Source organism: Zootoca vivipara, chromosome 9 (genome assembly GCF_963506605.1).
Source record: "Zootoca vivipara chromosome 9, rZooViv1.1, whole genome shotgun sequence".
NCBI classification, from domain to species: domain Eukaryota; kingdom Metazoa; phylum Chordata; class Lepidosauria; order Squamata; family Lacertidae; genus Zootoca; species Zootoca vivipara.
In genome coordinates this window covers 12,623,907-12,650,315 of record NC_083284.1, presented here as the reverse complement: position 1 = coordinate 12,650,315, position 26,409 = coordinate 12,623,907, and the positions used below count along the sequence as shown (strand labels likewise).

General features: G+C 45.0%; 1 protein-coding gene across 1 annotated transcript in view; it reads left to right on the top strand.

Moving 5' to 3' along the window:
• Positions 1-21,461, top strand: part of PRKG2 (protein kinase cGMP-dependent 2) — a 73,012-nt gene extending 51,551 nt beyond the window's left edge. The window contains exons 10-19 of the mRNA XM_035112345.2: positions 4,254-4,352; positions 7,209-7,359; positions 9,830-9,966; positions 10,237-10,326; positions 12,391-12,532; positions 15,546-15,709; positions 16,329-16,451; positions 18,977-19,039; positions 19,257-19,323; positions 20,511-21,461. Of these exons, the coding sequence (XP_034968236.2) occupies positions 4,254-4,352; positions 7,209-7,359; positions 9,830-9,966; positions 10,237-10,326; positions 12,391-12,532; positions 15,546-15,709; positions 16,329-16,451; positions 18,977-19,039; positions 19,257-19,323; positions 20,511-20,606 (1,132 nt within the window). The 3' untranslated portion in view covers positions 20,607-21,461. The remainder of the gene's footprint in view (positions 1-4,253; positions 4,353-7,208; positions 7,360-9,829; positions 9,967-10,236; positions 10,327-12,390; positions 12,533-15,545; positions 15,710-16,328; positions 16,452-18,976; positions 19,040-19,256; positions 19,324-20,510) is intronic.
• Positions 21,462-26,409: the final 4,948 nt, after the last annotated feature.

The following is a 26,409-nucleotide window of genomic DNA, read 5'->3' as shown; positions in this document are numbered from 1 at the left end:
CCTGCCTAGAGGGGGAAGGGGGCTGGGCTTTGTTGGTACCAGCAGCAGCAGCGCTCGAGTGGCTGCCATTTTAAGCAGCCCCTCTCCAGAGCCCTTTCGTGCGCCGCGCATCGTCCCGCCGCCAGCCCCTGCCGCTTGCCAGACACAGGTTAGCAGCCACCGGGGCTCGTGGTGCTCTTGCATCATTTCCCCCCTCCAAAATATAGTCTGGCCCCCCACAAGGTCTGAGGGACAGTGGACCGACCCCCTGCTGAAAATGTCTGCTGACCCCTGCTCTGGAGCAACAGAAAACAAGCGCGCTCCATCTTGAAGATGGCTATCATGTCACCTCTCAGTCTTCTCTTCTCCGGGCACAATTAGCGCTGCTTCCATTCCGCTGCAGTTTGGTTTCCGCTAAATATTTTGTTATTTGCCTGTTATTTGATGTAAAGTGATGTAGCTTAGGTAACTTTTTATTTCAACGTAAATGAAACAGCAAAACGATGTATTTTTTAAAAAATAACTAAGTAGCTACTTATTGTTTGAGAAAACAGCAACAACGATGCGAACAATTACAAACTGCACACACTTGACTGATTTCCATTCCTGAGCACAGGTGAATTTTCACTTCCATTTCTAGTTTTGTTGCAATTCGCCGACATCCCTACTAAAGGCACAGCAAGTCCCGTTGTTCGTTGTAGGAGAGGTTTAAACACATATTTCATACCTTTGAAAACCAGTGAAAATTAAGAGTCCATTAAACGTTGATTCCTGGATCATATCCGAAATAAGTAACTTCCTCTTCTCTCTCCTGCCTGCCCCAGACGCCCTGTTTACCAAGCATCCATCCTGGTTTGTTTGCACAAAGTGTGAGCACATTTGAGGATGCCAGCTATTTACTGAGCATTCATTCTCATTCATTTGCAGGATGGGTTATATGATGTTGACTCAAGCCAATGTTATCTCACTTTTTCCAATGCATTTTCCCACCCCTGTCCTTATCACAAAATGTTCAGGTTTGTCGCACAAGAGCTCAAAATAGACTTTAATTCCACAACCTGAGTTTGCCAGTGTGCTAAATCATTCGTGGGAGATGAGGTTTCCTAAAAGACTGCTTATCCACAAACTGCCTATTTCTCCAAATCAACTTTCATCGCACACCCTGAGTTTGCCAGTCCCATCTGAAAATAGCGACAGTTTGGAAACACCCCCATTCCATCCTCGTACCTCTCTCCGTGTCTGTCTGTCTGTCTGTACCATCCTTTTTCTTTCTCTCTCTTTCTGACACACCCTTCTCTGCCTGTTTCTTTTTTTAAAAAAATAACTTTATTTCGAATTTTTAAAACATTACAAAGATATTACAAATCATAACAAAACTTATAACTGTATATTCAAAACAAAACAAAACCTCCTCTCAACCTCCCCTCCCTCTCCCACCCTTCCCACCCTCCGCTTCCCCCCACGGTTTACCGACTTCCCTTTCCATTTTAGCATTCACTTGTGCATTTGTTTTCTATACAGCTCTATATTAAAACTAGATAATAATAACTCAAATGCTAATTACCTTGTATTTCTCTTCATACCTCCTACTCAACGCATACTAGCATGTCTTCTTTCGAACAATGCTTTCTCATATATTCATCATAGCTTTTCCACTCCCTTCTTAATTCCTGTTTGGACTGGTTCCTTATTGCTGCTGTTAATCTTGCCATTAGAAGGTACTCACTCAATTTGATAATCCATTCTTGTCTAGATGGTACTTTAGTTGTTCTCCAATTGGCTGCTATTAATATTCTCGCTGCTGAGCTTGCATACAGAAATACTTTTTTTATTTTCTTTCGGGATTTCCTCATTTAATAAACCTAATAAATACATATCTGGCTTTTTGGGGATTGATTTTTTTCATCATTCTTTAAATTTCCTCATGTGTTATGTTCCAAAATTTAGCAATCTCCTCGCATTTCCACCAAACATGTATGAAAGTTCCCGGTTCTTTGTTGCATCTCCAGCACAGATTTCTCTGCCTGTTTCTTGTCAAGCCGCTCTTGTTTTCGCGGTCAGCAAATATAGGAGGTCGATGAAGTTCCCTGTGGGCCACGCTACATAGTGTGGTGATGTGAGTTCAGCTTGGTTGGTCACAGGTTGTGAAGGCCCGTCGTAGAGTGTTAATTTCCTATATTTGCATTCAAGCTGGTGCAATCAGGCTTTTTTTAAAAAAATGGTTCTTATTATTTTCTTGTGTTACAAAAACAAACAAGGAAAACAGCGTCTCCATATTCAATTAATAGAGTCTTTTTCACGGTTTGATTACATTTGGTGTGAGGCACTATTGTCATAGACACAAGGCAGTTGTGGGGGAAAGAAAGGGGGGGAGCTGCAGAGGGCTAATGTTATTTCATTCTATTGCATAGTGTTTGTGTAGGGATTTGTAACAGATGCAGCTCCAGAACTAGCCTTATTAAATATCTTCCAGGACAACAACAACACATGCACATGACAAGGAGCTAATAGGTCACGTGCTCTCAGCAGCTAGAAACATCAGGTCAGGATGCTGGGGGTGGCTCCCCGCTGGTTGCCCAGGAAAGTATAAAGACAAGGGAAAGTTTCTTACGGTCCTTTTTTATTTCAAAATTTACAGAGAGAGGCTCTAGAACTCAGCCTCTTGGATAATGGCCTTTTCCCAAGTGAATCTCCACCCTCCGTCTCTCCCACTTCCTCTTTCTTCATCATCATCACCTCCTCTACGGGTGCCACTAAGTGCCCTCTGTCTTCGAGCTCTTTGTTCTCCTACTTTTAAGGCCTGCCGGGTTCTGGGAGATGGTGGGTCTGGAATGCTTTCTAGTGACAACATATCAGTCAGCTTCTCTGGCTCTCCCACAATTTCCCAACTTTTCCCCTCATCTGCCTCTGAGCTGTGACCTCCCTCAAACTCCCTGTTGTAAATCTATAATGTCTTCATCTTCCTCCTCCCTGGGGAGGTGGTCTCCACCATTTCTCCTCTGCCCTGTCCCTGACACATCATAATTAAACTCTGGAAGGTCCTATCAGGAGTGAACGTAGACTCCTGGTACCAAAATGTATGGGAAACTGCCCTACTAGAAAATTTAACCAACAAACTTAAACTAGCACGGGAACAAGCAAAGGAGGACGCCTTCACCCCATTGTGGCTCCCCCTTTGTGTACCAAGACCCCCAGAAAATTCCCACCAATAACTCAGACAGACACATCATTTTAGGTTTTTGTTTTTTGGCTTAATTCTGGCCACAACTTTATTTAAAATTACAAATTAATTTGAGTGTTGGTCTTAGGCTTTGGTTAATCTTCTGCCCCACGGTGGGACAGGACCAGCTCTGACTTCCTACGGTAGGAAAGTCAAGTAAACACCCCATGGTGGAGGAGATAGCTGAGTCCAGGCCATCTCCCCCACCAGAAATGTTCCCCAAGGCTCGTGCTCTGTATTGGCCCCAGCCCTGCACCATTGCGGGGGTGTAAGGACTAGAGCCCCGGAGCCCCAGGATTCCTTTAACGGAATACTTCTATAAGAGCAACACTGAGGGGCATGCACCTCCATGCGATGCCCCTCCCAAACTCATCAACCAAAGCCTAACCTGCCAACCTAACAAGTTGTGACTATTGCTAAGCAGTAGGCGAAAAACCAGATGGCAAAAGCCAATCAGCCAAATGGAAAAAAATTCCTACTGGGCCCTGAATACAGGCGGCGCCATAGCAAGGTCACTCTAAACCAGGAGTGAGCTGGATACGAAAAATGCGGAGTACTTAAGCACTCGCCCTGTCAATCAAGGAATGGATACATGCAATTTACCCCAGCAACACTCAGCCCTCCAATCAAATTCTCTCTTAAGCTTAGACCCACCCCCTAACACACACACAGTCTTTTCTGTTGGGTCCGGCCGCAACCCCCATTATTCCCCATGGGGTTAATGAGCTTTGTCACATATACAGCACAACAAGACAATTTTCATCCCCGCCCCCCAACAGCATATGCATCAATATGGCAACCAGGTTTTTCAGTGCTTGTGTGTATTGCGGCCTCATGCAGTGTTCGCCCATTGAAGCTGTTTCGTTCAAACACAGCAATTATCTCTGGGTGTTTTTTATTCATTACCGTATGTCTGGCTCACAAGATCTAAGTAGAAATCAAATATACTTCTGTGGTATATTTAATTGGGGGGACGGGGACAAACTGACGGAAATGTGTTCTTGTCGCTCCTAGCGATGATTTTCCATGTTGGTTCATTCCTTTTGTTCTGCAGAACCTTCAGTCAAACAGTTGGGACTTTTGAAGAACTCCAGGCATACCTTGCGGGTTATGTGGCTACCCTGGCTCGGGATGATGAAAAAAGACAGGCTCAGTAAGTCTTGCAGCTGATCCTCGAAATTGCACGGAAAGTAACCTCTTCCGCACTCTGTGGGGTTGGCGGCATATATCTGCATTACGACAGACGACCTGTGAAAAGGGCATAACAGACTGCAGCACCTCTGAAATTGGACTCATGGGTGACCAAAGTCGCTGTGGTTTTTTGTCTGTTTATTTATTAACTTGGCATCCAGCATTTTTCAGCCGCTTTCAAGTCCCGCAAATCCACAAGCTAACTGAGACCTTGAAAACTCTCGCGGCATCTCAGATTTAGCTGGCATTTAAGAGTAACATAAGATTACAACATAGAAAAGGTAAAGGAGCCTCTGACCATCAGGTCCAGTCGTGTCCGACTCTGGGGTTGCGACGCTCATCTCGCTCTATAGGCCGAGGGAGCCGGTGTTTGTCCGCAGGCAGCTTCCAGGTCATGTGGCCAGCATGACAAAGCTGCTTCTGGCAAACCAGAACAGCGCACGGAAATGCCGTTTACCTTCCCGACAGAGCGGTCCCTATTTATCTACTTGCACTTTGATGCGCTTTCGAACTGCTAGGTGGGCAGGAGCTGGGACCGAGCAACGGGAGCTCACCCCGTTGCAGGGATTCGAACCACCGACCTTCTGATCAGCAAGCCCTAGACTCTGTGGTTTAACCCACAGCGCCACCTGGGTCCAACAGAGCTGCTCAGTGATGACATCTTCCAGTACATCTATGCTTTTTTCTCATTTTAAGTATTTCGGTGGGTTTTTTCCTTCAGTATTTCGGCTGTGTTGCCATAACATATGGCATCACTGTGAGGGTCACTGGGCAACAGGGCAGGGGTGGGGGGTTTCCAATGCATTGGCCACAATCTAGAACCTTCCCATAATTTTTTTTTTTAGTTTTCCATTCAGTTCTTTGCATGCATGCTTTCCACTTTGCCTTTCTCATAAACGATAATAGGAAGATCTTAAGCACAGCTGTTTAATTTTTTTCCTCAGAAATGTCTAGCTACATGCAATCTTAACCCAGGCTGCATGCAATTTTAGCCATTCCAGCCCTGGTCCAAACTGACTTAGCCTGGCTCAGCGTGGGAACAAGAATTTGCTTTATAGCATCACTATATGTGCACGCTCACTGCAGACATAATGTCACCTTGAGTAAAAACAGAAGTGGGATGCATTAATTGAAAAAAACTGTGGCTTCAAATGGACTCTATCTGCTACTAGCACCATATTTTTCCCTTTAGTGCCGATCAGAGCCACGGAAACACAGGCACCAGTCACAGCAATATTAGGCAATATTAGGCAGTCTCAGTATCAAGTTGAAGAAATTACCATTGGCATTCTGACGAGAAATTATTTGGCCCTCACTTCATTACAATAAACCTACAAAAGGCCACTGAGAGATGCGATAAAAGCAGATGGCTGTTCATCAAATAAATTGCCATTTCAGACCCGAGGTACCCAAACAGAGAGATTGCAATCAATATTTAATGTCTCATGAAATGCTGCCACTAAAAAGAGACTTTCAGCAGAACAGCAGGTGACAGCTGCAATTCATCTGCATGTATTTTTGACACGTGGAGGGGAACTCTCAAAACTTCATTAGAAAAAGATCGCATTCTGTATTGGATAATAATATATATATGATAAGAATAATATTGGAGAAAACTGGGTATTGAAACTTGCTTAATCTTAATCATCTATCCCAGTTTCCAGCGGCCCTTTAAAGTACGCTTCACGCAGATTATACACAGTCAGAAGTTGACCTGGCTAAGAAAACACCACCAAGAGCGTAGGGAATTATCTCCCTTATGTGAAACCCCTTACTAGCTGTACGCTTGTAAAAGCATGCAAATGAAAATACAAACTGTTGGGTTTCTTTAACTGAAAAACAAACTGACTCTAAAGAGACTTTAAACTAAAGATAAATGCTTTCTCTCTTAGATAAAGATAAATGTTATCTACCCACGTTCAAAACCTCCCACAAACCTCCCATTAAACTACCCGAGAATTAACAGCATTCTAGCATTATAACTAAGCAATCATACTAAGATTCAACTAAGGAATCTCTTAAACTGAGAACAACTGAGAGAGTGATCTACTACGAGATGAATCAAACTGAAAGATCTAACTAAGAGATGCAGAAGGCTTTCTGGCAGAGCCTTATATACAAGGAGCAGAGCCCACGCCTGTGAGCAATTAACAGAAACACCGGCACCTGTTACACTTAGACAGTATTTACATTAGACCGGCTCTAAAGTAACTTGACTATTCAAAAAAATCCAACATTCTGTTCCTGATCAAATCTTCCCCAAAAAACAACAACACTATTTTCCTATTATTGATGCTAACTTTTCTCCTGTAAGAAGACGTGAAATTCTCTTCTCCTTTTACATGCTAAAGACATTCTAATTCAAGGACACCAAAAATGCTGCAAGATGTTCCTCTCCTATTGAGACACACCTGCCATCGTTCCTTTGATGACTTATCCAGGACAAATAACTCACAACACCTGGCTCTGCCTTTCCTCTGAGCCAGGAGGAAACCCTCCTTCCTATTCCTTAGACCTACACTGGTGGCTTCTTCTTCAAACTTCAGTGAGCTATGAAAAGGTCTTGAAACTGAACTTGCACAAACAAAATAATTTAAATGAATTTGGGGTGTGTGTGTGTTTTCAGCTCAATCAGAAAAGGGCCATCTGTGAGCTCATTGCTCCAGGTGCTTGAGGAAAGATACCTTTGGATCCACGCCAGTGCAGTGGAGGAATGTCGAAAACATTTATCAGGCGTTATCAGACCACCGCAGCAATTCTCGGTTGCACACTCAGTGAGATTGAACTGAAGGGGGTGTTTAATTTCTTTTTAATGCAGAGTTTCTTCCTTGGAGCGGCTACCCAGCGACGTCTCTTTGGAGATGATACAGCTGAAAGAAAAAGTAACCCAGTTTCCTTCCTCCTGCCCGTTTCAGAACCTGGAAATTGTGGCTACCCTGGGTGTTGGTGGATTTGGAAGAGTGGAACTTGTAAGAATTTGCCTTTTAAATGTTTTGACTGCCGCTTTTGATCTGAATGTCTTGGTGTATCTGTGCTAGCGTGGATGATCTTGCACTTCCTAGGGTCTCAGGATTCCCATATTTTTAAGTGCATTCTCTTACGCAGGGGTTGGCAACCTAAGGTCCACGAGCCGGATCAGGCCCAATTGCCCTCTGGATCTGGCCCGTGGACGGTCCTGGAATTGCCACATGGATCAGCATGATCGTTGGGGCTGAGCCATTCACACATACACACATTGCAGCGCCGCCACCTCCCGCCCTCCTCCTGGCTTCTCCCTGCCCCATGGAGGAAGGGAGCTGGGCTTTGATTTGTGCTGGCAGCAAGCCAATCCAAAGCCTCGCTGCCCGCGTGCTGACTCGCCACCTGCCTGCCGGCCTCTTTGCCCATAGCCGCGCTGCGGGCATTGTGACAGGTACATCGTGATGGCAGCATCACAGGGCTTCGGCTGGAGCTTGGTGCGCCTGCTGGCCCCCGGGAAAGCTGGCCCGCAAGTTTTGTAGAAAATGCTGATCTCTCAACAGATTTGTGAAGGTTCAAGCAAATGATTATTAAAAATGGATAGTATAGATACTACCCGGTAGGGTGATGACTTTTTTACAGCCTCATTTCCCTGTATCATAATTTGATGAGCTTTCATTAAAGAGTAGATAAAATCTTACTTTCAAAGAGATTTGATTTAAAAAAAACCTCACGCACAAAATGATTTTAAAAAATTTATTTATCAGTTTTTTGACCATTTTTGAAGTCACTGTAAGCAGATATAAAATTGAACCCAAGCTTTAGAGTCACATATATACAACATTATATAGGGTCATCAAACACACAAGGAAGCTTTTCTTCGCTGCAGTAACAGTATAGAGGACGGTGTTTTGCTACCTCTCCTGTAGGTTCTTTTCCCAGCATGCCCTGGCAGGGTCTGCTGGCTGAGTTTTGAGGTCCCCAAAAGGGGCTTTTACCTTGTGCAGATGTGACATTTGTATACCCTATGTTGCTAAGAACACTCCCCACTGTGGAATGTCCAAATTTGATACGAAATATATATAGAATTGTTGATAAAATTTTATTAAAAGGTAAAACAGCATACAAAAAAATTAAAAGCAGTTTGTGCGTAACCTTTTTAAATATTTCAATGGAATATACCTCATTTTAGTCATTAATAGGCAAAAGTTCATCCATTTGTGCTACAGGAAATAATTTTTGAGGGGGGGGGAATGAAAAAGTCATCACCCTAATGGATACAGGTATGTTCCACATATATGAACAAAGAACATAAAAGTGCAATATAAGAAGGGCTGGAAACCACTATGGGGGTGGGGTGGGGTGGGACAGAGGGTGGTAACCTCAAATTTCAAAAAAAAAAGATTGAATTTTTAAAATAAAAAAAGGAAAGCTTGCCCGGAAAACAGAGGCGCCACCGCCGCCACCACCGCCTACTCCCAACCACAGGGAGATTGGAGGAGAAGGTAGGAATGGGAGGGAATGGGCTGGGGGAGAGAGAGAAAGAAGCCCCCCTCTGCCACATGCGTTTGCACGCGGAGTCCAGCCCACCTCAAGGTCTGAGGGGCGGCGAACCGGCCCCCTCCTAAAAAAGTTTGCTGACCCCTCCTCTAATGCATGAGTCCTTGAGCACTTGTGAGAAACGGTGGCACTTGCGGGAAACAGCTCCCTTCTATTACACTAGCGATCAGCACATCTTGCAGGCTGCCAATTGCTGGTTGTGGGGGGAGGTGGGGGGAGCAGTTGGTTGGCTGGCGGATTCCTCCAAATATATAAACAGGCTAAGGCTCATTGCAGCTAATTGGGCCTAACCAGACAATGACACACACGCCCCGCCCCCGGTTTCTAATGTTCAGGTTGTGATTGCCATTGCACAAGAGGGAGATACCAGCTGGCTTTTGAGGTGGGGTGGGAATAGGGTTTCCAGAATGATTAAAAAAACACCTTTATGAATTAAATCCTAAGTGATGGGGGGACGGGGATGGGAGAGAGCAAACTACCCAATGAGGACTGAGCGTGCTCAATGGTCAATAGAATGCTGAATGGCTATTTTGAAAAGAAAAGTAGGGAGTGGAATTGACTGGCTGGAATCTTGAATGGCAGTGTGTCATACTGCCACACTTTGTTGCAGTTCTCACGTGTTAAATCCTCAGGTCTAGTGGTTTTCCGTAGCTTCATATTCTGTGAATGCTTGATCCTATGGGCCCCGCCAAATATCTTAGACAAAACCCATCATATTGAAGGGCATTTTTCTCCAGAATTCTTATAACATATATGCACAATAAACCCTTTCCTATCAACATAATTTACAGCACTTATCATTCTGTTCTGTTTACTCTGCAAAATAAAAAATAAAAAAATTGAGGGACCAGGGAAGGGTGGGAGCTTTTGATTGTGTAGCCCTTTAAAACTTTCGGTTTTTTTTTCTTAATGTGAACTCAGGTGAAAGTGAAGAATGAGAACATAGCATTTGCCATGAAATGTATCAAGAAGAAACACATAGTGGATACCAAACAGCAGGAGCACATTCACTCCGAAAAGAAAATTCTAGAAGAAGCCTGCTCTCCCTTCATTGTGAAGTAAATTGCTTTCTCTGTTTTCTATTCAGCTTTCACCACTGTTATAGAAAATGACACAGGCCAGGTATGGTTTAGCTTAATAATTTTCCAGCTTGCTCAGGTGCTTGTGTTTTATGGGAGGTTTTTGCATTGTGTTATGTTTTTTCCTGGAAATTGTATTTTTTAAATAAACAAATCTGTTATTCTGTAAATCGTCCTGAGTGAGTTTTGCTCATAAAGGATGGCCTAAAAATAATTTCAATTGACTGATTTCCCTCCAATTCACTTCAGATTGTACCGCACTTTCAAAGACAACAAATATGTTTACATGCTCTTGGAAGCCTGTCTTGGGGGTGAGCTGTGGAGTATCCTGAGAGACAGGTAATAATTAATCATTTTTTGTTCAAGCCCCATTTTTGTTTTCTACCTGAAGAACAACTTTTTAAAAAAATGATTTAGAAGGAGAGAAAGAAGCACATGCTCAGTGGGGCTGCGTACAGACTACAGGCTTTCAGACACTTAACAGGGCAATGTGATAGAGTTATCTTTTTATTATTATTATTACATTTGTATCTCACCTTCTCGGTGGTGGCACCCACCTTGTGGAATGCCCTTCCATCAGATGTCAAAGAGAAAAACAGCTACCAGATTTTTAGAAGACATCTGAAGGCAGCCCTGTTTAGGGAGGCTTTTAATATTTAATAGATTTTATTTTATTTCATTTTTCTGTTGGAAGCCGCCCAGAGTGGCTGGGGAAATCCAGCCAGATGGGTGGGGTATAAATGATATATTATTATTATTATTATTATTATTATTATTATTATTATTATTAGACTTTTAGAAGACATCTCAAGGCAGCCCTATTCAGGGAAGTTTTAAATGGTTGAAAGTTTATTGTGTTTTTAATATTTTGTTGGGTGCCGCTAAGAGTGGCTGGGGCAACCCAGACAGATGGGTGACATATTATTATTATTATTATTATTATTATTATTATTATTATTATTATTATTAACCTTTCTTCCAAGGAGCTGGCATACATAGTTTCCGTCCTCCCCATTTTGTCCTCACAACAACCCTGTGAGGTAGGTTAGGCTGAGAGCGAGTCACCTAGCGAGCTTCACCCAGTGAGCTTCATGGCCAAGTGGGGATTTGAACCCAGGTCTTCCAGGTCCTAGTCTAACAGCCTAACCACTACACCACACTGCCCATGGGGAAGTTTCTCCCGTGGTCTCTAGACGAGGGGTTTTGCAATTACTAAAATGTTTCATAAACCTGCAAGAAGGGCCCCTCCAGACCTGTGTTTTGTTGCAGGTGCGTTTTGCAACCAGTTCTTGACGCAGTATTAATGCATTAGTGACGAATTTGTCCTGCTTTAGTTTGTTCTGCAGTGGCTTCCTCAGTGCTAGCACATTATTGCTGTCCGGAGGGGCTAGAGGGCAACCAAAGTAGGAGAATCATAAAATCATGGAGTTGGAAGGGACCCCCAGGGTCAGCTAGCCCAATGCAGGAATCTCAACCAAAGAACCCATGACAGATGGCCATTCTACCTCTGTTTATAAATCTCCAATGAAGGAGAGTGCACCACCTCCCGAGGGAGTTCGTTCCCCTGTCGAATAGCTCTTGCTGTTGGAAACTTCTTCCCGATGCTTACTCAGAATCTCCTTTCTTGCAACTTGAAGCCATTGGTTCGAGGCCTACCCTCCGGAGCAGGAGAAAAAAAAAAAAACCCAGAACATTTCTGGTATTAGGAAGTTGAACGATTTCAGCAGTAAGTTCTACGATACAAACTGACTGGTAATGAAGCAGTGTGACTGCCCCCAAACTTTTGTAGACACAAATAGTATTGAAAGTGGTTTTGGGCATGACCACCCCGCAATAGCATCATGAGCACAAATACTCATGAATTTGCAATTAAAATGAAATCTGTAGGAGTCCTCAGGCTATATCAGGGGGTCAGCAAACTTTTTCAGCAGGGGGCTGGTCCACTGTCCCTCAGACCTTGTGGGGGGCTGGACTATATTTTGGGGAAAAAATATGAACGAATTCCTATGCCCCACAAATAACCCAGAGATGCATTTTAAATAAAAGGACACATTCTACTCATGTAAAAACACCAGGCAGGCCCCACAAATAACCCAGAGATGCATTTTAAATAAAAGGACACATTCTACTCATGTAAAAACATGCTGATTCCCGGACCGTCCGCGGGCCGGATTGAGAAGGCGATTGAGCCGCATGTGGCCCCCGGGCCTTAGTTTGGGGACCCCTGGGCTATATACTGCAGCCGCAGACCTGCTTATTTAGACCCAGCTCTCCTTGTATCGAATAAAATGTGAGAGAGATAGAGGATCTTGATTTCTGGAGCTCAATGATTGCAGGGGATATGGAAGAACTACAGAACTACAGCAAGTGTGAAAAGGATGGAAAATGTTTGCTTTCTTTCAGAGGGAGCTTTGATGAAACTACTACAAAGTTCTGTGTTGGATGTGTGACGGAAGCCGTCGAATATTTGCATTACATCAGTGTGATCTACAGGGACTTGAAGCCCGAAAATTTAATTTTGGACGCCCAAGGATATATAAAGCTGGTGAGGTTGTGGTTTGTTTGTTTTTCTTTAATGCCCATAACCATATTGCAGAGAGAAGCCTGCTTTTCATCCAGTGCCATGCCCATTAAAGGGAAATTTTAAGAGCACTTAATCCTTGAAGCCTCTGCGCACTCGACCCAAGGGTTAGGAAGGAATATTATTCCCCTGGGTGTGTCGATTCCACCCCCTCCCTCCCAGGTTACAATTTTAATTCACAATAATCTTCCTGTAAATTGCGTGCTTGGTCTTAAGTGGAAGGGATGGTCCTCGAGGTCAGCAATTGTGGGAGGCCCCCTGGGTCAGATCTGGGCCTCTGAGGAATATAGTTTGCCAGCCCAAAGTCAAAGGGATCATTCACAAAGAAAGGAAACTTCCTTGCACTCCACTTGGGCAGAGTGAGGATGGAAACCAGCAAGCCACCCGCAATCTCCTCCTGATTGACAAATTGCATCCATATTTTCATGTAGACTCTTCATAGGTTCTTGACATACCTGTGTGCTGCAGAACCAAAGTACCACCTCAAAATGCTAAGGTGAAAATAGGATGATGGAAGGGCCATAGCTCGGTGTACATGCCAAGGTCAAGATTCAACCCCTGGTGTCTCCAAGTTGGGCTGGGAAAGACTTTTGTCCGAAACCATGGAGAGCTGCTACTGGTTCAGGTAGACCAGGGATTCCCAAACTGGGGTCTCCAGCCTGGACTACAATGCCCATCATCCCTAGCTAGCATGAGCAGTGTCACTGCCTCCTTTGAGAGTGAGTTCCATAATTTAACTATGTGCTGGGGAAGTAAAAGACTTTGCTGGAAGTCAGTGTAGGCACCAAGCTGGCAGAGGGAGCAGAAAGAGATGGAAGAGAAAAGCAACCTAAGTACAGTGGTACCTTGGTTCTCAAACACCTTGGTACTCAAATAACTTGGAACCCAAACACTGCAAACCCGGAAGTACCGTGTTTCCCCCTTTTTAAGACGTAGCCATAATATAAGACATAGCAGGATTTCTAAGCAGTTGCGCGATATAAGCCATAACCCGAAAATAAGACATAGTGATAGACCCTTCCCCCCTCCCGCCAGCCAACTCTCCCCCATAAAAATCTCTCCCCATTTTACTGTCGCTCCAAAGACACGTATTTCTTTTAAAAGCTTGTAAAAATGCACCGTAGAGCCGTTCCTGCAGCCTCGTGATTCCCCCTCCTGTTTCTGTAAGCATTTTTTAAAATACCTGTAAAAGGATTCCAAAATATTTTTTTTTAGCTAGGCTGTGTGAGCTCTGCTTGCTTGGTGAAGAGGAGAAAAGTGGCATTTGCGGTGGGGAGAAGATGAAAGCACGAGGGAAAAAAGAGGGGCGATTGAAGACGCTGCCTTCCCCTTTAGGGAGAGACTCTGTGTGCGCGTCTCTCTCTCTCCCCCCCCCGCCTCTCTCTCTCTCTCTCTCTCTCTCACACACACACACACACACACAGCCCACCTCTCGCTTCCCCCCACCTTTCCCCCTTTTAATAGCCTTTTAAAAAGTGAGGATTCTTTTTTCTTTCCATTGCTTGTCTGTAGAGCTTCCCCTTTAAGGATTTGTACCGGTACCGGGATCGCTGCCGGTGGCGCAGTCCTTGCCTTGGGGATTAAGGACTTTCCCCTTCTCGCTGTTTAGGAGCTGCTAAACACTGCCCTACACCCTACACAAAAGTGTAAGAGAAATTTTGTGGGTAAGAGAAACACGGATGGGTTGTTAGGACCAGCAGATTATCTCACCCCGCTTTCTGCTGGCTCAATTGCTACTTAATTGCTACCATTTACCATCTTAATTGCTGCTCAGCTGGCTTCTTTGTTTTCTACAGTATCTCAGCCGGTAGCCTCTTTGCTATCAGTGCTACAAAGTGCTACATTGTTGGAACTTTCGCTCTTAAGTCTTGGGCAGTTGGCTGGCTGGTAGAGATCCTTATTTGCTTTAGTATAGGCTACTGCTACGACTGCATCACACAGATAGATTCCATTATACTGTACTGGTTTAAATTTAAGAAGCTCCAGTGTAGCAGATTGCTATTAAGTGAGTCCCCACCTGTGAGGGGAGAGAGAGAGAGCAGCCCTTCGGAGGAGCTCCTTCCCTCCCTCACGAACATCCCAGGGCCGGGGAGAGAGGGCTGGGCCAGCGATGCACACACCTCCCTTCCCTCAGACTCCCTCTCATGGAGCTTGGTGGTGGCTGTTGCCCGTCATTTTCTTTCAGTCAAGAGTCCTGCCCCGCAGGGAGACAGGGAGCAAGAGGGGCACTGCTCCTGATGTAATAAAAATACCGGTAAGACATTCCCTGAAAATAAGCCACCCAGTGTTTTTTTGAGGAAAAAAAGTGATAAGACGGTGTCTTAAAATGTGGGAAAGACGGTAAGTGTTCCAAGTGTTCCAGTTTGCGAACTTTTTTCGGAAGCCAAAGGTGCTCCGTTTTGAGTGCTATGCTTCCATTTTGAGTGCCACACTTCCATTTTGAGTGTTACGCTGAGGTGTGTCTGTTTTTGCTATTTATTTTGCGTTTTTGCTTTTGCGGCTCTTTTGTTTTTGTGGCTGTGTGGAACCCAGTTCAGCTACTGATCGATTGTGTGACTGCAGTACATGGTTTATTGCTTTCATTTTATGGATCAGTGGTTTCGTTAGATAGTAAAATTCATGTTAAATTGCTGTTTTAGGGATTGTTTTTTAAAAGTCTGGAACAGATTAATCCATTTTGCCTTACTTTCTATGGGAAAGCCTGCCTTGGTTTTGGAACGCTTTGGTTTTGGAATGGACTTCCGGAACAGATTAAGTTTGAGAACCAAGGTACCACTATAAATGGCAGCCCCCTTCCCTTGGCCTTCCAAAGCCCACTTGTAAATGCCCAGGGTTGCAGAAAGCCAGCATGGCAGCTATGAGCTTTGGAGCCACGCCCCATAGCCCTGCCCTAGTGGGCTAGATGCTGCGAACAAGAACAGCCAAAGCTAAAAGTCTCACTGTCTGATGATAGTATTTGTCCCCGTCCCCCCGTGAGGTTGATTTTGGGTTCGCTAAGAAGATTGGAGCTGGGCAAAAGACCTGGACATTCTGCGGGACTCCTGAGTACGTTGCCCCTGAAGTCATCCTGAATAAAGGACACGATTTCAGCGTGGACTTCTGGTCTCTTGGTATCCTAGTGTATGAGCTGCTGACAGGAAAGTAAGTGCCAAGTCAGTTACCTCGGGAACCACTGCTTCTATGAACTCTTTACACAAATAGGTTATTTCCTGTTGTTTTGCTTGGTTATTATATTATGGGGAGAGTCCATATTGTAGAGCCCACACTTTATAGCTGGGGTGAGGAACCTTTTTTTAAAAAAAATTGAGAGCTGCTATTGTGGAAATAATTGGGGAGGGGGGGGCTGTATGCCAACAGTGGGCAGGGATGAAGCCATTTTTGGGTGGGGCCAGTGGTAGAGCATCTGCTTTGTAAACAAGAGTCACCAGTATCTTCATTTAAAAGCACCAGGTAGCAGGTCATAGATTCATAGAATTGTAGAGTTGGAAGGGACCACAAGGGTCATCTAGTCCAAACCAGTGGAAGAGACCCTGGATTGCTGCTACCAGTCAGAGTAGACAATTCTGGTCTGCTAGGACAGAAAGTGAGACTTCCTATAAAACAGCTTCCTGCGAATTTTAGCTGTACCTAAAATAGAATTTCTCTTTTGTCATTACTAACTCCTTTTTACTTGGGTTTTTTTTTTCCTTCCTTCTCTCTCTCTCTCTCCCACCCCCCACCCACCCAAATGCATTCCTAAAAATCGTGACATTTACTCTAGTCCTCCATTTTCTGGGGTCGATCAAATGATGACCTACAATTTGATTCTGAAAGGCGTCGAAAGGCTGGATTTTCCCAGGATAATAACAAAGCGGCCTGAAGATTTGATTCGGCGGCTCTGCAGGTGAGGAGCGCAATTTTGTCGCGAAGGTATGAAAAGAATACTTTAGCAGTGTTACATTCTCCCAGGCGCACAAAATCAAAGCTTTTCTCTCTTTTGAAGCAAAAAAACATCCTGCTGAGATGTTTGGGTGTTAACTACCGGTATTAAACTGAGGGTGTGTTGTTGTTGTTGTTGTTGTTTTAAAAAATGCATTTTTGCTTAATGTTTACCGGATGTGAGATACTTGATTATTTATTTTACAGTGCAATTCCATTCAAGTATTGCTACTTGATTGCTACTCTGTCCACTTTGGGCATTCTGAGTGAAGGTAGATAATATGCACCATCAAAGTGTATAGCCAGGCTGCCTATTTATGCTCAGGCAACTTTTGCCCAGACCCAAAGCCTCACTGGGGCCTGTTGTCTCTCCGACTCTTCTCTTCAGATTAGGCTGCGCTTGTTTCTGTGTTAATCAGCTGCATTTTGGCTTCCCTGTTCACATTAAAATCTCCCTCGCAAGTTGCTAGGCAACCAACATAAAACCGAAGACGTGTATTGGAAGTTGCTGCCAGTTCACCACTGGAAGGCTGAGGTTCTGAGCCTTTCCTTTGTTTCAGAGGCCTGCTTCTTGGGTCTTTGGATTGGCATGTCCCATTCTTGCAAGTCCATTGCTCATGGAAGTAAACAACAACAACAACAACAAAGGCAGGTGATTCAATGGCCTTGCTGAAGCCGAGCCAGCCCAGATCTAGGCTGTGCCTGGATGGGAGACCACCTGGAGACAGGTATCTGCCACCAAAGAAAGAGACAGAAGACCAGGAAAACTGGAAGATCAAGGTTGCTGCAGAAGAGCACATGGACCCTGATCCAGGACCTCTGTTCCAGGTCTTCTGTTTGCCCCACTTCAAGCAAACTGGATTCATTGACTCAGCACCTCAGTGTCCAGAATGAACCCCCCCTTCTCCATCTGTTCATGCTCTTAGCCTCCTGTCTTATAATTAACTACAAGCTTGCAGCAGTTGTAATATCACACAGAGTACAAGAAGCTTCTTCTCTGCTATACCTTGAGTGTGCAAAGTGGCAATGATCAGAGCATTTGCAGTAAGGATGAGTCGTTGCCTTTGGCTTTTATCATTTCTTCTGTTGGGGGGGGGAATGGGGTTTGGATTTTACAGCCTCAGCCCTCTCCCCCATCAAGAGAAATTATATCCCTTGCATCTCGGTCAGAGATGACACAATGAGGCAACAAAGAAGACAAGGCAAGCTGTTGGTCTCTATTGATCTGTTTGCAAGTAGAGTCTCTCCATGCAAGGAGACTAGGGAGCCCAGAACAAAGGTGTGTGTGGCAACTTTTAAAGACTGTAGGAATTGCCCAACCCCTTAAAGGTAAAGGGACCCCTGACCACTAGGTCCAGTCGTGACTGACTCTGGGGTTGCGCGCTCGTCTCGCATTATTGGCCGAGGGAGCCGGCGTATAGCTTCCAGGTCATGTGGCCAGCATGACAAAGCTGCTTCTGGCAAACCAGAGCAGCACATGGAAACGCTGTTTATCTTCCCGCTGTAGTGGTTCCTATTTATCTACTTGCATTTTGACGTGCTTTCGAACTGCTAGGTTGCCAGGAGCTGGGACCAAGCAATGGGAGCTCACCCCGTCACAGGGATTTGAACCGCCGACCTTCTGATTGGCAAGCCCTAGGCTCAGTGGTTTAACCCACAGCTCTACCTGGGTCCCTCGTCCAACCCCTTAGATCCCTGCTAATCTTTGCTGATTGCCTTTTCCTGGCCAGTCTGGGTCATTCTTTTGATACGGTGACTGCCATGACTCCATGATCCATTGTCACAGACCTGTTTCATTCATGCATAGGAATCTGCTCTTTTGACAACTCTGATTGGATAGTTATCAATATTTGTTAAACCTGTTTCTAGGGTTGCCAGACTCAATAGAGGACAGGACTTCTGTGCCTTTAATTGCCCTGCTCTCTTTTGAGTCTGGGAACCTTAAAGAGAAACCAGCAGACCCTTTGTTTAATTTCCAAGCAAAGGAAATTGATTTTTCATAACACTTCTCTTATCTCTCACTTGGGAGAGAAGTTGCCGAGGGTGTTTCAAGCCATGGGTAGGGAGCGCATGCATACACATGGATTCTGGCTGCTGGAGCTGGGGAAAGCACATACTCTCCCTCCCACCCACTTGCAAATATAGGGAGCCCAACAAAATGAACATTGCTAGAAATCAGCCCCACTTTCTGTGGACCGAGAGCATATTATTTATAAGGTCATGCTGAAAGTTTCTCTGCCTTGATTTTAAATAGACAGCTGGTGCAAATGGAGGTTTTCTGGGAAGAGCCCTTGGAAGTTTCAAATCTGTTTGCTAACAGGCAACTGAAGATCACCAAGTTGGGGAAGGCTGATTTAGGCTTTTTTAAATATATGGGTAGGATCCAACCTGTTGAATTGCATTAAAACACAGAAGGTGATAGTATTATTAAATTACGAAGCTTCCAAATTATGGAGCATTGACTTTGCTCTTGTTTTGTTTTGTTTATAGGCAAAATCCTACTGAGAGGTTAGGAAATCTGAAGAATGGTATCCATGATATTAAGAGACATAGGTAAGGAAAGGAATGGCAGGGTTCCTTGCAAACCAGGGTCCCTTCTTCTTCTCCTGCTTTTGTCTCTAATGCTGTAGAGCAGAGGAGAAAGCAGGAAGTCTTTGTATGGCCACAGGAAGGATGAGATGCTGCTCCCTTCCAAGATAGATGCACCTCTTGTCTTATAACCACTGAAGCCTGCTTCACTGAGCTTCTTGTTCTGAAACTTCCTTCCTAGGTGGCTGAATGGTTTTAACTGGGAAGGACTCAAGGCAAGGAAGTTAACATCTCCTTTAAAAAGAGAGGTACTGAGCACATCATACTATGCGGAATCAAACGCTTGTCATTTGACAATTTGCACAAGGGTGAAGTCTTGTTTGCGTCAGAAGGGGTGAATGGGGATTCGAACTCGGGTCTCACAGAACTTCTCTTCCATGCATAGCTGTCAACTTTCAGATTTGAAAATAAGGGATCAGCAGCAGCCTCACCTGTCCCAGGGACAGTCTACGGTATACAGTGGTACCTCGACTTACGAACGACTCGACAACCGAATTTTTCAACTTACAAATGGGGTTAATGGCTGCGCGCTTATGAATGTCTCAACATCCGGGGGGGGGGGAACGCGGCGGTTTTAGATAGGGATTTTTTGACTTACAGATTTTTAGATAGGGTTGCTTTGACTTCCAAATTTTTCCATTTTCAATGCATTCCCATGGGAATTTGCGTTTCCAATGGCGTTTTTCGACTTATAAATTTTTCAACTTATGAAGGTGTCTTCGGAACGGATTAAATTCGTAAGTCAAGGCACCACTGTATCTAACAATCCAGGATAGCAGCAGGAAATGGCGCTGGAATAAGGGAATTTCCAGCAAAAAAAGGGAAGGCTGACAGTTGTGGCTTGGAATAAGGGAGTTTCCCGCAAAATAAGGGAGGGTTGACAGCTATGCTTCTATGTCAACGGTGCTTGATTTCATTTGGGCAAGATCAGTGGATAGTTGCAAAGAGTGTCATTGCCTGGCATGATGCTATCCCAGCATGCTTTGGGAATGTGGCTAGGAAGTCGGGCAAAGCCTATCTGCCTTAAATGCCAGTGGGGTTGGACTAGGTGGTGATGATGATGATGATGATAGTAATAATTTTATTATTTCTACCCCACACATCTGACTGGGTTGCCCAGCCACTCTGGGCGGTTCCCAGCATATAAAGAAACATAACCAAACATTAAAAACTTCCCTATACGGGGCTGCCTTCAGATGACTTCTAAAGATTGCATAGCTCCTTATTTCCTTGACATCTGGTGGGAGGGCGTTCCACAGGGCGGGCGCCACTACCGAGAAGGCCCTCTGCCTGGTTCCCTGTAACCTCACTTCTCGCAATGAGGGAACTGCCAGAAGGCCCTCGCCGCTGGATCTCAGCTGATAATTATGATTCTGTAACTGCTTTTTGCCTGCTGTCTCCTTTAAGATTTTCTTTACGCATGTTTCTTTCGCAGCTTTCTGGTCCGATGGATTACAGCTACTTCGACCGATACCCTCCTGAACAGGGAACCCCACCAGATGAGCTTTCAGGCTGGGATAAAGACTTCTAAGAAGAGAAAAGAAGAGGCAGGTTTATAGATCAACAAATACGAGCACCCACAGATTGTTTGTACTAATCATGTAACGTAATTGTTAGGAGCCCAACCCAGCTGCATTCAGATCAAGGAGACTTCTGCATTTAGAGTGAGCTGGATACAGAGCTGGCCGATGCCCGCCCCCCGCCCCTTTTAACTTGCTTTGCAGCTTCACAGCATGACGGGTTTTGCCTTGTCCTTTGAAGGACGGGGCAGTGGCAGTGGCAAGAAGCATCACTCCCTATTTAATTGCAAATGGAAGTTCTTCATCTCTCGTAGAGATGTGCGACACAGTCGTTGTGTCAGAATGCTCCTTCCGCTGCTCCTTACATAATGCCCCTACAGTGGTACCGCGGAAGTCGAACAGAATCCATTCCGGAAGTCCGTTCGACTTCCAAAGCTCTTGCAGCCAAGGTATGACTGTATTGGCAACTGTGAGCCCTCAGTATGAGGAATGAAAGGACGCAGGAGATGTCAGAAGCAGATCAGCATTCTGAACGGCTTCGTGGAGGTGGCCTATTCTGGGTAGATTTTAAAAGTAGCTTTTAAAATATCCCGCTCATGTTGTGATGTACAGAAGCCCCACATGAAGCACTCAGGAGTCAAGCTGTAGTTTAAGTAGGGCTTTATTCCAGCTGCAGTCTTGCATCAGCATAAAGCAGTCTTCTTAACAATGTCTTAGCTGCCAAGTATCCCGTTTTTCGCGGGAAACCCCTGGATTTTAATCCGTTTCCCGCTGTTCTCCTGAATGGAGAAAAATCCCAGAAATCCCCCGGATTTCCTACCTGCCAGGGAGCCTCCATTTTGGGTGCCGCTCTGCCCATGTGTGGGCACCGGAAATCGGGCAGAGCGGCACCAGAAGTCGCTTCTACGCATATCCGGCGACCATCTTGGTGGTGGCTGCATAGTGGCGGCCACCACCAAGATGACCACCAGGCATGCGCAGAAGCGACTTCCGGTGCCACTCTGCCCGATTTCCGGTACCCACACATGGGCAGAGCGGCCCTGGAAGTTGCTTCTACGCAACTTCTGGTGCTGCACCGCTGCTGATCCCGCATTTTTCAGCGGGAGACTTGGCAGGTATGCTTAACATCCAAGAATCGGCATACACAGGTGGGATACTCATATGCACCGTACATATGCATTCCTACAGAAAAATGCTATTAATATCAGTGCAGAGAGGAACTAAAAGGATTGTGCAATATTGTTACAAGATGGTCAACTTACAGTTTCAACAAGAAAGTCAATTATTGCAGAACAGTTACCTTCAGTATGGTAGACTTTCCCCCAAATAACTGTTCTCTCTGTGTGTCGTTTTTTAAATATATATAAAAAGCTTGATTTAGCAGAGATTTCAGCATATATTTCTGAAATCAATTCCTGTGCAGTATTGGTGCCTCACAACACACTGAAAAACCATGACGTGAAGCGTGAAAGAGCTGGAATTGGCTGCAGTTACCCCATTCAGGACCAGGGAGTCCTCCTATCCCCCCAAAACAGTACTTCTGTCTTGTCGAGATTCAAGGAAGGGATGGGAAATGTATTGGGCCTTTGGCTGTTATTGAACCACAACTCCCATCAGCCCTAGTTAGCACAGCCGATGCTCAAGGATAATGGGAGTTGTAGTCCTTGTAGTGTCTGGGGGAGGGGCACCTGGTAGCTCCTCCCTGATCCTATAGAAACCACTCAAGTGCTTGCAGGTACCAGTTAGTAATACCAAAGACTGTGCAGTGTCTCCAAGATCTGTATCTTCTTTAGTGCACATCATCTATATTTTTGTGCCCCGTTTCTAGAAGGTATCAAAAATGTAAAGGCTGTAAAAACCTTTTTTTAAAAAAAGAAAATAGATGGAGTCCCCCCCCCCCAGTTTATTTGTATATATGCCCAGTTTTCATATATGCCTATTTTTTAAATGAGAAAGTATATGTAGGTTTTATTACACAAGAGTGCTGCTGGTATGTACACACAGGGAGAGAAATGCCTTGGTCCTTTTTAAACCAGCTGTAAAATGCATTGTGTGCACAAATAAATCTATTACACGGCACCTTCAGCATGCTCTGTTTGTGTTTTCCAACACCCTCCAGAGAGCCAGTGTGGTGTAGTGGTTAAGAGCGGTAGACTTGTAATCTGGGGAACCGGGTTCACGTCTCCGCTCCTCCACATGCAGCTGCTGGGTGACCTTGGGCTAGTCACACTTCTCTGAAGACTCTCAGCCCCACTCACCTCACAGAGTATTTGTTGTGGGGGAGGAAGGAAAAGGAGAATGTGAGCCGCTTTGAGACTCCTTCAGGTACTGATAAAGCGGGATATCAAATCCAAACTCTTCTTCTTCTTCCTTTATGGCTGGCCAGAATGTGGGCTTCATTGCATTGGTATTGCAATGAAGATGTCTTGACATCAGTGGGGTCTTTACTTGGGAGTAAATGCAATCTGTGGATGGAAGACATTAGTTTTGAGAAACAATTATTTAGAGATTTCTTCTTCTTCTTCTTCTTCTTCTTCTTCTTCTTCTTCTTCTTCTTCTTCTTCTTCTTCTTCTTCTTCTTCTTCCTCTTCTTCTTGCCAGATTCTTAACTGGAAATAACTTATCCACAAGGGGTTTTCCTCTTGGTTAAGGAGAACAAAGGAGATGATCGGTTGGGTTCTGTAACAATGCTCTTTACGATCCAAAAGTAACACCTAGTATTGCATTTGGAAGTGGGTTGAAAGCCAATAGAACTCTGTGTGGAGTGCAGGTGTAACTTGTTCCCGGTGGTGAAAACACCAGGCAGATGGAAAGTAGTTTTGTGCAGGAAATTTTGAGGGTAATTCAGATGCTGGCTTTGCCGCAAAGGGGCTAATTGTTTTGCCAACTGAATGCAGGCAGTAAATGCAAACCCACTAGTGTAGCCGTGGTCCCATCTTCAATTGCCAGCTGCAGAGACCAAAGCATCTAGAAAACCATGGAGAAGTCCCAAAGCCCATTTACTAGCCTATATTCTTTTATAAGGTGACAAAATGCAATCCTGCTCTTTAAAGGCCAGACATCTGCTCCGTGTTCCTCTAAAGCCAAGTGACATTTTCTTGGTCGTGTTATGCCTGCAACTCCAGGCAAAAGCCGCAGCGGGGAGCACACAGCTTCCAGAGTTAGGGCCTTTTTGCTGTTGCTGTTACAAAAAAGTTGCCAGCATGGGTTGAAAATGTGGGTGTGGGAAGCTGTGCCACTTAATCACTCACCACTTCACTAGTTATATCCCCAAGGCCCATGGCACCCTTGGGCAGCTGGCAGGACCCAGGCAACCTGGCAGGGTTTGCCATGCCCACTAGTTTAAAGCAATCCCCCCCCCCTGCATGCCACCGCAAAAAGGATATTGGGAGAGGTTAAGGAAAGGGCAACCAAATTTATCACAGGGGTGGAACAACTATGAAGAAAGCTTGGAGCATTTGAGACATCTTAGTTTAGAGAAAATGGGACGCAGGTGGTGCTGTGGGTTAAACCACAGAGCCTAGGGCTTGCCGATCAGAAGGTCGGCGGTTCGAATCCGGGGTGAGCTCCCGTTGCTCGGTCCCTGCTCCTGCCAACCTAGCAGTTCGAAAGCACGTCAAAATGCAAGTAGATAAATAGGTAGATACTAGTTTGGAGAAAAGGCGAGGAAGAGGCGATGTGATAGAAGGGCATGGAATTATTCATGCACAAAGTGGATAAAAGTTTTCCTCCTTCCCGCATAATGCCTGAACCCGTGGACACCTGAATGTTGGAAAATACAGGACAGATATAAAGCAATACTTTCCCACATAGGGCACAATTAAACTATGGAACTCGCTCCTAAGCAGGGGTGCCAACTTGAATAAAATATTTGGGCATTGCCCATTTACTTGGGTGGCCCCCCTCAAATACTTTATTGGGGGGGTGCCAAAGGGACCTTGGCCCCTAGGAGTTGGCTCCTATGCTCCTAACTTGGATTTGGTTGTGGCTATTACTGCCTGCCACTGTGTTGTCAGGCTAGTCTCTGCAGTCAGCTGCCTCCAATCTGGATCTGGCCAGGTTTGTAGTGTCAGATTAAAACCGTGGAGACCTCTAGGCAGTCGAAACCTGGCCAGGGGCGGGGGGAGGCTTGCAAATTATCTCCTAATACACTTTTGTAATTTTCTTTCAAGATCAAGTGAATAGTATTTTGACCCACTGTCGTGGGGGCCCTAGAGGGCATGGCGCCTATAGACCTGCTCTTCCTATTTGGTAATCTGGCACTGAACATCTGAACATCTGGCTGGCCACAGAACAATTGACTTGATGGGTTTTCCGTCTGATCCAGGAGGGCAGGTGTAGTATTCCTACAGAACTTTGAATTAAAAGCTTTTTTAAAAAAAATCTTCTAAGTGCTTTAATGCCCTCCCCGCAACATCTCAGAGAACAAACAACATGTATTTTACTTCAGTATAAATGAATACATGCACATAAATATCACCAACCCTTTTCCACCTGAATTGCCTCTTTTCAACATAATGCCACGCTTTTTTTAAAATTTGGCTTTGAAGTTTTACCCAGGTCTTACCTAACATCTTTTTGGGGGGCGGAAACCTGCAATGTGCATTGAAGAATGGAAAAGAAAAGAGAGCTTTGATCTCTGGAAAGTTTAGATAAAAGACTTCTCTTGCCCCTTCCTTCACCACATGGGGATTTTTCAAAAGCTGTTTTATGAAAAAGTTGCGCTTTTCTTTGCCATCTTATCCTCCTCTTTTATGGTGATACGGCGTGCAAAGAATCCGCTTCTCATAAACCAATCCTATCTGGTGGGCCACAAACTAATTCCCATTCCCACTAAAATTTGGTTAGTTGCTCAACCAACCCAGAAAAGGCTGTATTCGGTTTAAAACCCTAACATTTTTTAGCTCATCAAAACCAGTCTCAGTCCTTTTGTTCTCCAGAGTAGCATCCGATCCACACAGAGGAACTTCACTATTACAGGCCCCTTACATTCCTCACACACCAAAATGAAATATTTATTTACTTCAGCTAGAATGGGGTTGGCGAAATTGGGTCCTCTCTGTTACTCATTTTTATTCAGTTCAGATTTTGGATATGCAGGCAATAAGGGGTGGAAAATTTACTTAAAATTGCCTCCCTCTGCATTCTGTTAACAGATGCCTTCCATCAACAGAGCAACACCCATTGCATTCGACCCAATGGGCAATTTAGCAGCTTTGGGCCATCAACAATGAGTCGCTAGCGCTGGCCACAGTGGGGGAAACTTCTTCTAAGTATAGGTTTTTGCTACAATTTTTTGCAATTCACTACCGTCAACCCAAGTGTCTGCCTATTGCAGTCCTGGCTAGTCTTTGACTTACTATGATACATGCCCAATCTTAATGGGACTTTTGTTGCCTGGAACTGCAGGAAATCTGTGTGGAGAGTGGTAAAAGGTAAAGGTAAAGGGGACCCCTGACCGTTAGGTCCAGTCGCGGATGACTCTGGGGTTGCGGTGCTCATCTCGCTCTATTGGCTGAGGGAGCTGGCGTTTGTCCACAGACAGCTTCCGGGTCATGTGGCCAACATGACTAAGCCGCTTCTGGCGAACCAGAGCAGTGCATGGAAACACTGTTTACCTTCCCTCCGGAGCGGTACCTATTTATCTACTTGCACTTTGACGTGCTTTCAAACTGCTAGGTTGGCAGGAGCTGGGACCGAGCAACGGGAGCTCACCCTGTCGCAGGGATTCAAATCGCCGATCTTCTGATCTGCAAGCCCTAGGCTCTGTGGTTTAGACCACAGCGCCACCCGCGTCCCATGGAGAGTGGTAGG